The sequence below is a fragment of the Lissotriton vulgaris genome, chromosome 6, assembly GCF_964263255.1.
Source record: "Lissotriton vulgaris chromosome 6, aLisVul1.2, whole genome shotgun sequence".
NCBI lineage: Eukaryota > Metazoa > Chordata > Amphibia > Caudata > Salamandridae > Lissotriton > Lissotriton vulgaris.
The window spans coordinates 201,071,269-201,084,582 of NC_141694.1; the positions used below are offsets into that span (position 1 = coordinate 201,071,269).

Sequence of the window (13,314 nt, forward strand, 5' to 3'; positions counted from 1 at the left end):
GATAAAACAGTTTTAAGAGCAGGATGTACCACAAAGACAGACCTCATGGCCGATATCAGAAACATCAGGGCATGTGATCTTGCAAGAGCCAGGGTTTCATTGTTTTTAATACATAATGCAGGATATTTTACAGCCATATTTCTATTTTTGTGTTCCAGCCTTCGGACAGCGTCTGTTTCAAGGGGATATCGTAATGCCAGTAAGTAAAGGCTTCTCTAAGAGTGACTTGAGTGTTTTAATCCATTGGTCGTAGTGTGGTAACATCTCCCTTCCCTTGAACAGCCTGAGCGCAATGGTCTGAGGAACGAGAGCTACAGATGGACCTTCCCCATCCCGTACATCCTGACCGACAGTCTGGGTAAGGTGAACATTCTTTAGGCTTCCTGGAAATTGATGTTCTTAAAAACTATATTCAACAATAGTCAGTGCTTAAAATTTTGAGGTACAATGAAAAGTGGGCACAATCCACAAAAAGGTGTTCTTTTATTGCCTCAATAATTGTCATTTTAATTAAGTGATTGCACTACCATTCGTGAGAAACCTTTTGAAAATTGATAACTTTAGAAATGTCAAATTTAAAACCCTATTGAATAGAATCTGGCTCTGCTTGAAAGTTAAAATACTGCCTTCTTATACCACTCTCCAGTCTGAGCTGTCTTGAGAAATTGTCTGCATTAATAGAAGAGTGACTCTGAGGACTGAACCCCAGGTGGCACTAACTTGTGATATGTGCCAGATAAAAAAAAAAAGTGAAGCCTGGAGAGGCGTTTGGACCATTGTAGCCAGAATCAGTAGATAAGTTGATCTCAGAGGTTCACTGGTAACATGTCTGATGTAAGTCCAAAAAAGGGCCAGGAGGGCTGGATCTATGCCCTATCTCTAACATTCCCAAATAAACTATATGTGTGCATATTTAATCTGAATGAAGGCCCTTGGCAAAGTCCAGCTCTCCTGGACCTTTGATGGACACCCCTGACATATGTCAATGTTTCATTCTATCCTACTTTGTTTGCTGCAAAATAGTGCCTGTGGCCATTTGAGCTAGATGTTTCCTACATTGAGCAGCTTATTATTTATTTAGATGTCATCTGGTAAGAACCTCCAAGGTGCGGTTATACAGCGAGCGAGCAAGTGGTGCAGAAGAATGAGGTCGTCATCAACATCCACACTTTGCTCACAGTCAAAGAAGAAGAATAGCAGGAAAATGATTTCTTGGCTACAACCTTCAAACCCCATATCCCCATGGGATTCTGATGGCTGATCATAAATTGGAAGCTGGGGCACCTAACCTGCCCCACAGGGCAAGGTTAGAGCCACTGTGGATTTTGGCAAGTGAGAAATGTAGTTCCCATGTAGAGAAAGAGGCTAAGGGTCGATCCTAATCAATGCTGTCTACTAGCATTATTGGGCTGTGAGGGGAGACTCTTTGTAACACCCCTTAATGACCTCAGAGCATTGGGTGGCCACAGCAGGCTGATACTGCTTGAGCAACCAGGGGCTCCAGCGACCTCAAGCACAATCCATGTCATTATGGTTTTATGTACTAGGTTTTACTGCTGCTGCGTTGGCTGTTCCGTAAAGTTCCACAAAGTTTATCGTCTGGATGATAACCTGCAGTTAGTTATGCATGAATACATTTGTGTAATCATTGATTAGGACATTGCACTCACATGCTTGGGTCAGAATAAACATTCTTAGTCTGTTCTTGGTCTGAAACTAGTCTGCATTCTCTCTCTGGTGCTAATTACCCTTTGTTTGCAACATTTAGCTTTGGAGTTTAATGGGGTGCACTGCTAACTCTCTAACCTTGGCGTCAAACCACATGTCTGTTAATTTCTTTTTTAATAATCGTATTATATTGATCTTACAGTACATTAACATAATGAAATCACAATCGCCAGTTAATTTATGTAGATCACATTCTCGGTGATTGATTAGATCCCAGCTGGTGTGCCTCATTTAAGTCTACCCTTACAGTGGTAAAACTAAACTTCAAGGGCTGTGTTCCATGAAGACAGAGCTTTGCGCCAAAAGACAGCCTCCTTGTGGCCCTAGCAAAGTAGGAGAAAAGTTTTGATTTTGTCTCCAGACTTTTGAAACGTGGCTTGTGTGCTCGACTGTACAACACAGATTTGAAGTAGGAAACATTTAGAAACATGTCTAAGGATAGTATTTTGTATTGGAAGGGTATCAATAATTGAGGTGCATTGATAAAGGTTCCATGTGTGACCAGTCATCCTTGGTGTGGTCTTTTCCCAATCTGTTTGCCTTAACCCCTCCAGCTTTCGGAATTTTGGGGCATATTTACAATAACTGACGCATCCCTGCATATCAGCAGGGATGCGCCAGTTATTGTGCGCCACAGCTCCACCATAATGGATGCGCCGCATTGACAATGCGGCGCACCATGGGGCAAAAACGGCACAGATGCGTGACGCATCTGTGCCGTAAAAGTGGCGCATTGCTGGAGTTGCGTCGCAAGCGCGGCATAGCTCCAGCAATGCTCTGGGGGCCCTATCTAGTTAATGCTGCGTCAATCCTTACGCCTGCTTCAGGCAGGCGCAGGGTTTTGACGCAGCATGGGCCTAAAAGTGACTAGGTGAAATTTCACTCAGCCACTTTTAGGAGGCGTTCCTGCACCGGAACGCACCCCCCTGCCCAGGAACGCCTACATGTGGCGCAGGGCTTTACAACGTGACGCATCTCCAAGATGCGTCACGTTGTAAGTACCCCGCACCATGGCGCAGGATTTGTGCCGCTGCTGCATCACAAAATATAAGGTGCAAGGGGTTTGTAAATCTGCCCCTTCGTTTTTATTGGCATTAGGACTCTGTGCACTTTACCACTGCTAACCGGTGCTAAAGTGCTTGTGCTTTCTCCAAACCTGATATGGTAAGATTAAGGCCCAGACTTTACAGGGTAGTACAACTCTATGCTAGGAAGAATGGGGGAACATTAGCAGTGAATCCAAATTGTAGAGATCATGAAGCTGCAAATTTTGATGCCGTTGCCAATTCTTCCATAGTACAGTGAAGGCTTGCTTGCAGAAAGAAGATGGATGGCGTGTTGTCAGGCCACAGTGCTGACACACATCAAAAAATGAAGGGTGTAGGCGGGGAAGGATTACTTTTATTCCCTTCCATGTGCCTTTCAAATACTATCAAGTAGGAGCTAGAAATATACTACAAATGCGGATGAATGAAACAACGCGGTCCTCCATTTGTGATGCACCACAAGTACATGTGATCAACCCATCTCTACCAATCTGCACAAACATACACAAGAGCTTGTTTTCTGTTGAAGGTGTGCCCCTACATAGCATGCAGTTATATTTTTGGGTGAAAAACTGTGAGCCAGCAGATGCTACAACTCTACACCCTTGTAGCTGTAAGAGGTGTAGGCATTCCATAATGAACACGGCTCCACAGGTTTACGCGCCTGCATGAATTTTTGTTCATTCAAAATAATTTTGTTCATGTAAAAGGCTAAGATACACAGCTTAGATAAGTGGTATATGTAGAGGTCTCTGTTTTAGTGCAATCTTGTTGAAACGTTTATATATATTTAATGAAGAGGATGTACATTTGTAGGTCCGGCTGACAGCAGCTGGCCATAAGACCTGTAGGGCCACATGCATCAACGTGTTTAGGAAGTGCAAACGGTGCGAATCGGCAAATTCGGCCGTTTGCACTTCCTAAATATGTTTTTGGGATGCAGCAAACTTTTGAGTAATTCGGTATTTTTACCGAATTCCAAAAATGCGATTGCTTTTAAGGAATTGCAAATTTGCGATTCCTTAAAAGCAATGCATCATTTTTAACAAAATTGCGATATTTGAAACTGGAAGTTCAAATTACCACGAGGTTGAACCTCGTGGTAATTTGCGAAATGGTTTAAATATGCTTAAAATTGCATTTTTTAAACTGTTCAATTAAAGACACACATGTCCTTAGGACATGTGTGTATGTAACTTGTACTGAAAAGTACATTTCATGGGTGCAGGGGGGGTTCATTGGACCCCCCTCGCCACCCTTGAAATGCATTCATGAATTGCGATTTTTCTATTGCGTATTTGCAATTCCCATTGATACCTATGGGCCTTTTAGCCCATAGGAATGAATGGGAATTGCGAATTCGCAATTGAAAAATCGCAAATTTCATGCGAATCGGTAAAAATTTCGATTTTTACCGAATCGCATAAAATTTGCGAGAAAAATGATGCATAGGCTTTTGCGAATTCTTATTTGCGAATCGCTATTTTTCACAAATAAGAATTCGCAAATGCCAATATTGATGCATGTGGGCCATTGTTACCAATGAGTTAAGATATATATAGAATGAGTTTTGGCCCCACCCAGACACATATTTTACTCACACCTCATGCTGCAGAATCATTCAACCTCAGATGAAGTGCCTGCATTGCAATTGACACTGAATCATCATACATTAAGATATGTATCTCATAAGTGAATCGTATATAGAAAGACATGACTTAGGTTTGACAGGAATGTAATAAATAATTAATCTAACCATATGATGTTTTATGAAGGACATTCCATTTTGTAAGAAAGTTCCCCTTTGTCTTATTTTCAAAGCAGTGCACAGGTTATTTGAGATACTTAAAACAGATATGTCGTGTTTTACAGATCTTAATGCCAAAGGGGTCATTCTTAAAGCCTTCGAAATGTACCGCCTGAAGTCATGTGTAGATTTTAAACCCTACGAAGGAGAGCCAACATACATCACTTTTCAGAAGCAGAGTGGGTAAGTGTTATCAAGACATTAGACAAGATTTGCTTCTACTAATGTCTTTGTCATTTGCTATGGTTTGCTATGCCTTGTTCCAGGCTCTCAAGACACAGAGGGCCTGAGTCACAAAAGTAAACTTACACTTTTGTGTATGTTTAAGATATTTTGCAGTTCACAAAGGAAACAGGGGATGGGCGCACAGGAAAAGTGGCTTTTGGGCAGAGTTGGGGGATCGAGGCACTAATGCCACACACAACAGAGCCTCAATGGGGAGGGGGGGGCAGCGAGGGCACCAGCCAACCCACACTCCTTTCCTCTACTCACCTCTGGCCACACCGTCCAGGATACTCCAGAACTCATGCGCTGGGTGACCCTAACTTCCATATCCTGATTGCATAAGCAGCAGGAAAGAGAGAGGGAGATTATGTGGAGGGGCATGCATATAGCATATATATCTGGACCCTACCCCTCCTCTATGCAGGACATGATTCGGCGTTAGTGTGCCGGATGGGTGGACCCCGTGCCTCCTCCACTCAACTCAAGGTGAGTGCATAGCCCCAAGGGAAGAAAGAGGGCTGGAGTGGTGCCCCTCAATGCACCCCGTGTCTCCCCCACTCCACTCACCTCAAGGTGAGTGCATGGCCCCAAGGGAAGAAAGAGGGCTGGAGTGGTGCCCCTCAATGCAACATCATAGGGTCAGCCCCTGATATTATCGTGCTTCGCCTGCAGCTGGCAACCACATTCTTCATAGGAGACAACTGAGTTGTGCAGCCAGCAGGACTCTGTGCCTCAATAAAGCTGACATAGGGAGGGCACAAGTTACAAGAACCATCACTAATTGGGTCTGGGGCACTTTGACACATTGGGGTAGATTTATGTTATAATCTACTGCTGCATTTCCCTTCTCTATGGTTTCCTTATCTGCTGCTCAGCCAGTGTGAGTGTTGGTATGCCTGAGGATGTCTGGAATGTTGGATGTATGATGATGTCATGGAGTGTTGGGTACTTGGTGAGCTGGGGAGTGACAGTTGGAGTGTGCAGGCTGAGCAGGACAGAGGCTGCTCCTGGTGGGGCATCAAATGGACTTACCATCTTCCTGTGATTTACTGATGTGATTATCTTAACAATAAATCTACAATATTTATCTACTCATCATCTGGTCTCAAAGGACTATCTTATTTATAATACTGGCGACGAGGACAAAGAACTGCGTGAAGGATTACCTGGACTACCATGGACCTTGGACTAACCTGGAACTAAAGATGTGAATAATCACAAGAACAGAAGTAACAGAATTTAAAAGAAAGAAGATTATCAAAACGACGCTCTGGCAAGCCTCACCAGTGTTCTTTCTTAGTCAACAGAACAGCCTGCAGTCCAGAGCGTTTAAAGTTGTTGGCTTTCCTATGAACACCAGATTTGGATTTATCAGCCTTGCTTTTCACCTGTATTTTCCTCAATATTGATCACTTGCTGACTGTCCTATTACTGTTTTTATTTGGTCTGCTGTCCTGCTGCCCGTTAAATCTAACTTGGGACCTGAGGCAGCAAGGGGTGAGTTTTCACTTCGTGGTGCTCACGAGTGAAGCGGACTGACTTCAAGCTTGGAGATTTACCTGGGACAAGAGGTGGCACCTGGTGAGTTTACACTTCGTGTTGTAAACGTGTGTAGGGTGTGAGAGCAAGGCTGGGGGCTGAGCGTCGTCTCGCACAGTGTTCATTTGCCGGTGGAGAGATTGGGGTCTGGGCTTGCAGCGCGTCCTGGCAGTGGAAGAGACTTTTCATCTTAAAATCAATTGCCAGTGGAGAGATTGGGGTCTGCGCCCGCAGGGCGTCCTGGCAGTGGAAGAGACTTCATATTTTTAATCGGGCCAGCGTTTCTTTCAAGCTTGTCAACTCACCGTTTGTCGAGTCGGTGACGGTTGGTCAGCGGAGCTTCTCTCGGTTCCCCTGTTAGAGTCCAACTGATGACGTCTTTACAGTTCATCAGCGTGTTGGTGATGGGGATTCATGGGTAAAGATGAGACCTATTTCCTTTGGAAAACAATGCTAAACGGCGCACTGGCGGCCATCTTGGCACTTTGGGAAGGATCCTTTAGTTTCGCTGAGGATCACGACGTTTAGATTAACTATTCTCTGGATATAGGTTTGGTGTCCCAACTTCATTTACGATGTCTATCCGATTTCTCTTCACTTGTATTTGTCTCGGGATGCTGTGCTTGATTGTGACAATGGATGGCAGGATTTTCGTGTCCTTCTTGATGCCGCTACACGACAATGGATTTCTTGGGCTTTTACCTTGTGCACTGTTTGGAGCCACTGACTCCATGCTCGGGGATTTTGGCTGAGGACACCCTCGCTGGTCATCAGAAGTCACTTGAATGTGTAATGCCTACTGATCGTTGTCGTCAAGTCTTGAACTGTGGTACTTTTTGCGCTTTAGCGTGCATCTGATAACACTGGTTCTGGCTTGTACCACATGGACTGCACATGGACTTTGGTTGAGAGCCTAAAAGAATTTCGGGTGAGGTATCGCTCATCTGTCCTAGACTACGGTGACCACGTTTTTTGTTTTAATTTGTTTTGTTACTGTTGCTTTGTCCCTATTTACAACTGGGTGTTACAATATTGTAATGGGGGCATATTGCAGTTGTCGCAGGATCTTTCTGTTTGTTTTTAAATTTCTAGGGAAGAGAGGAGAAGAGTATGTGTTGTGTTTATTGTTCTTGCTTGCATACTTGGGTTGGCGTGTACTTGGTCTGGCGTGGTTTTCTGGTATGGGTTGCCCTGAGTTTGGGGTGCAGTGCTCATTATTGGTTTTTCCTACACTTTCTTTAAGTGTTGCTCACCGTGTGGTTGGTGAGTGAATGGTTTTTCCTTCACTTTCTTTAAGTGTTGCTCACCATTTGGTTGGTGAGTGTATGGTTTTTCCTACACTTTCTTTAAGTGTTGCTCACCGTTTGGTTGGTGAAAGAATGGTTTTTCCTACACTTTCTTTAAATGTTGCTCACCGCTTGGTTGGTGAATGAATGGTTTTTCCTGCACTTTCTTTAAGTGCATGTAGACTCACTGTTTGGTTTATGGGCGTATGGTTTTTCTGTACTCTCCTTATGTGCTATCTGCATGTACACTCACTGTTTGATTTGTGGGTGAATGGTTTTACCTGTACTTTCTTTAAGTGCTAACTTGGTTAAGATTGTGTTGCAGATGACACTTTCTTGTGAGTTTTCTCTATCTTCTTACTTATTACATGTTTGTGTGTAGCAATTTTAGGTTATACCTGGTTATGGTTCTTTCTGTGTTTTTGGGGTTTTACCTGTGTTATGTTGGATTGATTATTATACTGTCTAAATTTAATGCTTTCTGGGATCTCTTTTATTGTGTTTCAAGGTGTGTGATTTCATTGGCTTTTGAGTTGGTTTACATTTTCATCTTTGTTATATGTACTTGATTCATTTGCTCAATGTATTTTCATGCATCTTTATTTATCCTTCATTGTGTTTGGTTTCCTTAGGGAGGGGGATGTGTTATAATCTACTGCTGCATTTCCCTTCTCTATGGTTTCCTTATCTGCTGCTCAGCCAGTGTGAGTGTTGGTATGCCTGAGGATGTCTGGAATGTTGGATGTATGATGATGTCATGGAGTGTTGGGTACTTGGTGAGCTGGGGAGTGACAGTTGGAGTGTGCAGGCTGAGCAGGACAGAGGCTGCTCCTGGTGGGGCATCAAATGGACTTACCATCTTCCTGTGATTTACTGATGTGATTATCTTAACAATAAATCTACAATATTTATCTACTCATCATCGGGTCTCAAAGGACTATCTTATTTACAATAATTTACTAACATTTTGTGCAATGCAGTAGAGCAACAAACGTTGTGTTAGAGAGAGGGTGCAGAACAGCGCCAGTTCTACTGAGCTGTGATGCTGTTTCTTTCTCCCCCTACACCAGCGCGGTTAAATCTACCTTGCTTCACGCACACACCCTTGCCCCTTGTGCAAGTGTGTGTGTGTGTGATATCTAGCATAGCATTTCACACTAGAAGGATACTCTTCCAGTGTAAAGCACTATGCTTAGACATGTTTAAAACCTTTCCCACTTTGAATGTGTGCTATCCAGAACAGTACACATGCAATGCTGGAAGGGTTAGGAGAAATGAAAACATGCTTTAAAGAGGTATTATTTTTTAGCACAAAGACCTGTCTACAATTTTAGTAGACCAGGCTTTCCATCAAAACCTATGGGGGGTTGCATCGGAACACTCAACCCAAGAATAACCAGTTTCAGGGGGTGCGGCACTCCATACAACCCCTTTTGAAAATACTCCCTTTAACCAGATAAGAAAAGGCAATTTCTGATTTTGGGTTTCTGTTCAAAATCGTGATTGTCAATAGTATGTTGTGTCTAAGGTATTCCACTTTTTGCAGCTACTACGATGAATGGCTGAATTTAAAGATCAATGTCAACTTTTAGATTGCCTTTGAGACCCTTGGTTAAAACGTACTGTCTTCTCTTTTTAAAGATGCTGGTCCTATGTTGGAGATTTTGGGACAGGGCAAGTCCTTTCCATTGGTGAAAGATGTGACACCAAGTCAATTGTGGAGCATGAGCTCTTGCACGCTTTGGGATTTTATCATGAGCAATCACGGACTGACCGCGATGACTATGTGCAGATCTGGTGGAATGAAATTGAGCCAGGTTAGTTAACATTTGCTCTGATTCTAAATCCTCCACAATGAAGTCATTGTGTCACCGGTTATTTCTTTTAATATATCCTGGATTAGCTATTATACATCAGTAAATCACAACTAAACACATACTTTACATGTAGTCTTTTTTGTTATTCTAAAATCTTTTTTTGGTGTCATTTAAGGGTAATAGCAGTAGCAAGAGACATTAAGAAAATAACTTTATAACTAGTTCTGGAGTGATAATTAAATTAAATTCTCCTATTGCTTATTGTAATAAAACATGAATTATGTCTGTTTATTATGCACCTATCTATTCACATTTTGCAAAACGCGCATTTGTTTTATATGGCAAATACTTGACGTGTGCATGTTTTGATGTGCTGTAATTCACATAAAATACAGAAGACAACATACAAGTAATAAGAGTTAACATTGGCAACATCTTCATGTATATGTTTTCATAGTAACTGAGGCGAGAAGAGCATGGGAAATAAGCTCTGTAAGAAAGTGGATCTTTTTCCTTGACTTCTACCTTTTTTCTGAATGGATCTACTGTCATATTTGACTCTGAGCTCGTGAGGCTGCTAAACACCACCCAGTGCACATGCTCTTCCATTAAACAAGGCAAAAATAACACATTTTAATTGCCATATATGACTCTTAAGATAAACCAAAGAAAATACTGTCCCGAAAACACACCAGTGGCGTAAAAACCAAGTGGTCACTTCTGGCTGAACTGTAGTATTACATCAAGTACATAAGTGAGTCCACAAGCATGGAATAAGGGTTGCCCCTGCCACCTTGAGCTGCTGTGAGCTGAAGCTGTAGTCAACACGTCACAGTAAACCTAGAAATGATGAAACACCTACTTTTAACATGAGCTAAGTCATGCCTAAGCAGTGCCTTGGGACCCACAAGGCCTGGGTGCATGTCATGTAATAGAGAGACATACCGAGTAAGGAATTGGCCTGTCTCTGGAGTAGCCGATTTTAAAAGTAGCATTTTCTAAATGTGTGTGAAGTGACCTTTCCATTTTGCCGAGGCGTACTTTGAGTACTAAAGTAATATTTACCAAATATGGCTTGGGAAAACCTAGAAAAAATAATCATTATAACACTGTGAAATGTATCAGCAATTACATTCACCTAGATGATTCCTATAAATCTGGGAGCCTGCCAACCCCTATAGTGATCATAGAATTTCCCAGAAAAAGGAAAAGACACCCATCAAGAGAAGAAAGGTATTTTAGGGCAGTAGCCTGATGGATGATTCCTGGTAGCAATGCTGGCATTCCCATAGACAGGCTGGATCCTTTTACCGCAGGAGGTGATCTGGGCTGGGAGGCAGTCTGGATACATTTCTCTGCTTTTTGACAGAGGGAGTGTCTTATCTTGATAGGCCCCACCCTGGGCGAGATGATGAATCACCAACAAGAGAGGTGGGGACCAGCCATCTTGAAAACTCCACGGAAAAGAGGCTTTTGGGAGTGCTTTAGCTGAACTTAAAAAGCTCCAGAAAAAGTAGGAAAGGGTTCACTGTGGGCACTGAGCAAGTGTAGGTTTAGAGCACTACACCAGTCACTGCTGAGGTGGTACTTTAACCTGGTGTGACGCTGGTAATTTGCTACTTTTACCTGGTACTCCCACCACCAGAGACTTAGAACACATCTAACTTTGGAAGAAAACAGAAGAGGAAGCCATCTGTTGTCTCTGGCTGCTTAGAAAAGGACTGCGCTCTAGATTCTGCTCTTTGTACCTCAATTTTTGAAGTGCTTCTCAAGTATCATATCTGCTGGATTTCATTAATCCCAAGGAGGTAAACCGCCTGACCAGTTGGAATTTGACTTTGACTGGGTCTTAGCCAAAGAGAGTGGTTGTAGGTAGTTTAAGTATTACTAGTAGGAAGAAATTCATCATCTTGACAAAGTGGAACTTCAAACTATTTTTACTTGAAAGGGACTAGGGTAAATTGCTAAGATTATGCATAAAAGATGTGACCTCAGTGGGCGAGATGTCCTGGTTCTCCCCACTCCTGGCTTTTTGCAGTGAAGTTCACAGCTCCGGCAAAATCATGGAAACCAGGATATCCAACCTCGTGGAACCCTACCTTGCTGTGCCTCAGATTTGTCCCACTTGAGATTTTGAGAATCAAAAAAGTGACACATTCAGGATGTACAGTGTCAGCAGGAAAAAGCAGCAAGTAATATCAGCAGCAAAGCGTCCTCAGAGCTTTTGGCACCCAAATTGAATTGATAGTGGGAACCTGGATTAAGTGTACCCGACCTTGTGCAGCTCTTGTTGGCTCGAGTGACCTACTTTGCCCTGCTAGAGGACTTTGACTTCCATCTGAGAAACTAAAGGCCTGATTTAGAGTTGTGGATGGGTTACTCCATGACAAATGTGACAGATGTGCTGTTCGCCTTCCTATTTATAGCTACCGGATATAATGCAGTTGTAATTAGGCAGATGGAATATCTGGCACTTTGGTGACAGACTAACCTGCCCTCCAGATGCTAAATCAAGCCTTAAGTTTTGAAGTAAAACTGTTTGCTGGGGGAACAGCCATAATCTGTGCTCCCTCGTTGTTGGCCTGAAAAGGTATCATTCACACCTCCTAGACTTACAGTGACAATTACCTTCCCATAGTGTCCTATGGTCGGGTTTTGACATTATTTTAAAAATACATTCCTGATCTCGTTATGCAATTTTTGTCATTTTGATCTTGTTTCATTCATTTTGGTCTATAGCTACAATGAGGTATAACATCTAGGAACAGGATTTATTAATGAAGCCCTATTTATCAATTTACTAACTTTGCGGAAGTGCATACTTTACTCTCTCTACAGTAAATAATCTAGGATCTCAAAATCTTGATTAGGAAAGATTTTGCGAAAACATAAAGTACAATTGGAATATGTGTTGTAATATGTAGAAGTATCAAAAAGCTTCAGTGTGCAATACAAAATGCGTCTTCCGTTTAGATATCAGCTATCCAGATTCCCTCATTCACACATTCCAAAAGGATCTGCCCTAACTTTTGTTACATTCCAGGTTTATTTTCAGTGTGCATACGCCCATTAACAAGGCTGGGGAACCAGTGGGCTGTACATGAATCAGGCAGTAGAGAAGTAGATGGTGCAGTCATGAGGAAGTGAGAAGCAAGATAGTCATCAGCACTAGTTAGTATCAGGGACATCACTCCCAACAGAGGAACCTACTTCTCTCTCTGGATGTGACGAGCATGAAGAGATTAATTAGTTTAATGATGAGGGGGGATGAGTGGCAGCCCATGATTATCAGTATAAATCATGAGCATAATACAATTACTAATGGATCGAGTGAATCTATAATACCTGTGTTCTGCGTACTGGTTCATTTGTGCCTAGCCTTGATTCGGAAACTGTCCATATCCTAGAATGTGAGTTTATTTCTTGTGATGGCAGGTGATGTGAGGAAACCACAGTGATAACAGACCTGGCATAAATATCAGTTATGCAACCTATGTAATAAGCACAAGACCTGCTATGTTTTCAACCAGCTGTGTCAATGCCTTGTAGCAGGTGACCCATTTATTGCCAGCAATACCACAGGTAACTAGGAAGAGATAAACAAGTGGACTTAGGGCTCTCCCCATGAGGATGCTTTGACCACCAGAGCAGATGGGACATCCCTGGGGTACAAACTGGACTATTGCAAAGCGAGCATGGCTATGTCTAGCATAACAGCTAGTGCCACTGCTAATGTGGTCTATTCATCCTGTCATATCTAGTGTGGATGCCAGGATGGACTTGCTGTACTTTGTGGTTAAAATGATTCTTCTTGCATTGTCACACCCATTTTTTGCTAATTGGTATTGATGGTTTTTGAAACCTGC

At 42.5% G+C, this 13,314-nt stretch overlaps 1 protein-coding gene across 1 annotated transcript in view; it reads left to right on the forward strand.

Moving 5' to 3' along the window:
• LOC147707020 (meprin A subunit alpha-like) overlaps nucleotides 1–13,314 on the forward strand; it is a 90,899-nt gene that overhangs the window by 2,705 nt on the left and 74,880 nt on the right. The window contains exons 4-7 of the mRNA XM_086926245.1: nucleotides 159–199; nucleotides 283–358; nucleotides 4,647–4,764; nucleotides 9,273–9,448. Coding sequence (XP_086782371.1) covers nucleotides 159–199; nucleotides 283–358; nucleotides 4,647–4,764; nucleotides 9,273–9,448 — 411 coding nt within the window. The remainder of the gene's footprint in view (nucleotides 1–158; nucleotides 200–282; nucleotides 359–4,646; nucleotides 4,765–9,272; nucleotides 9,449–13,314) is intronic.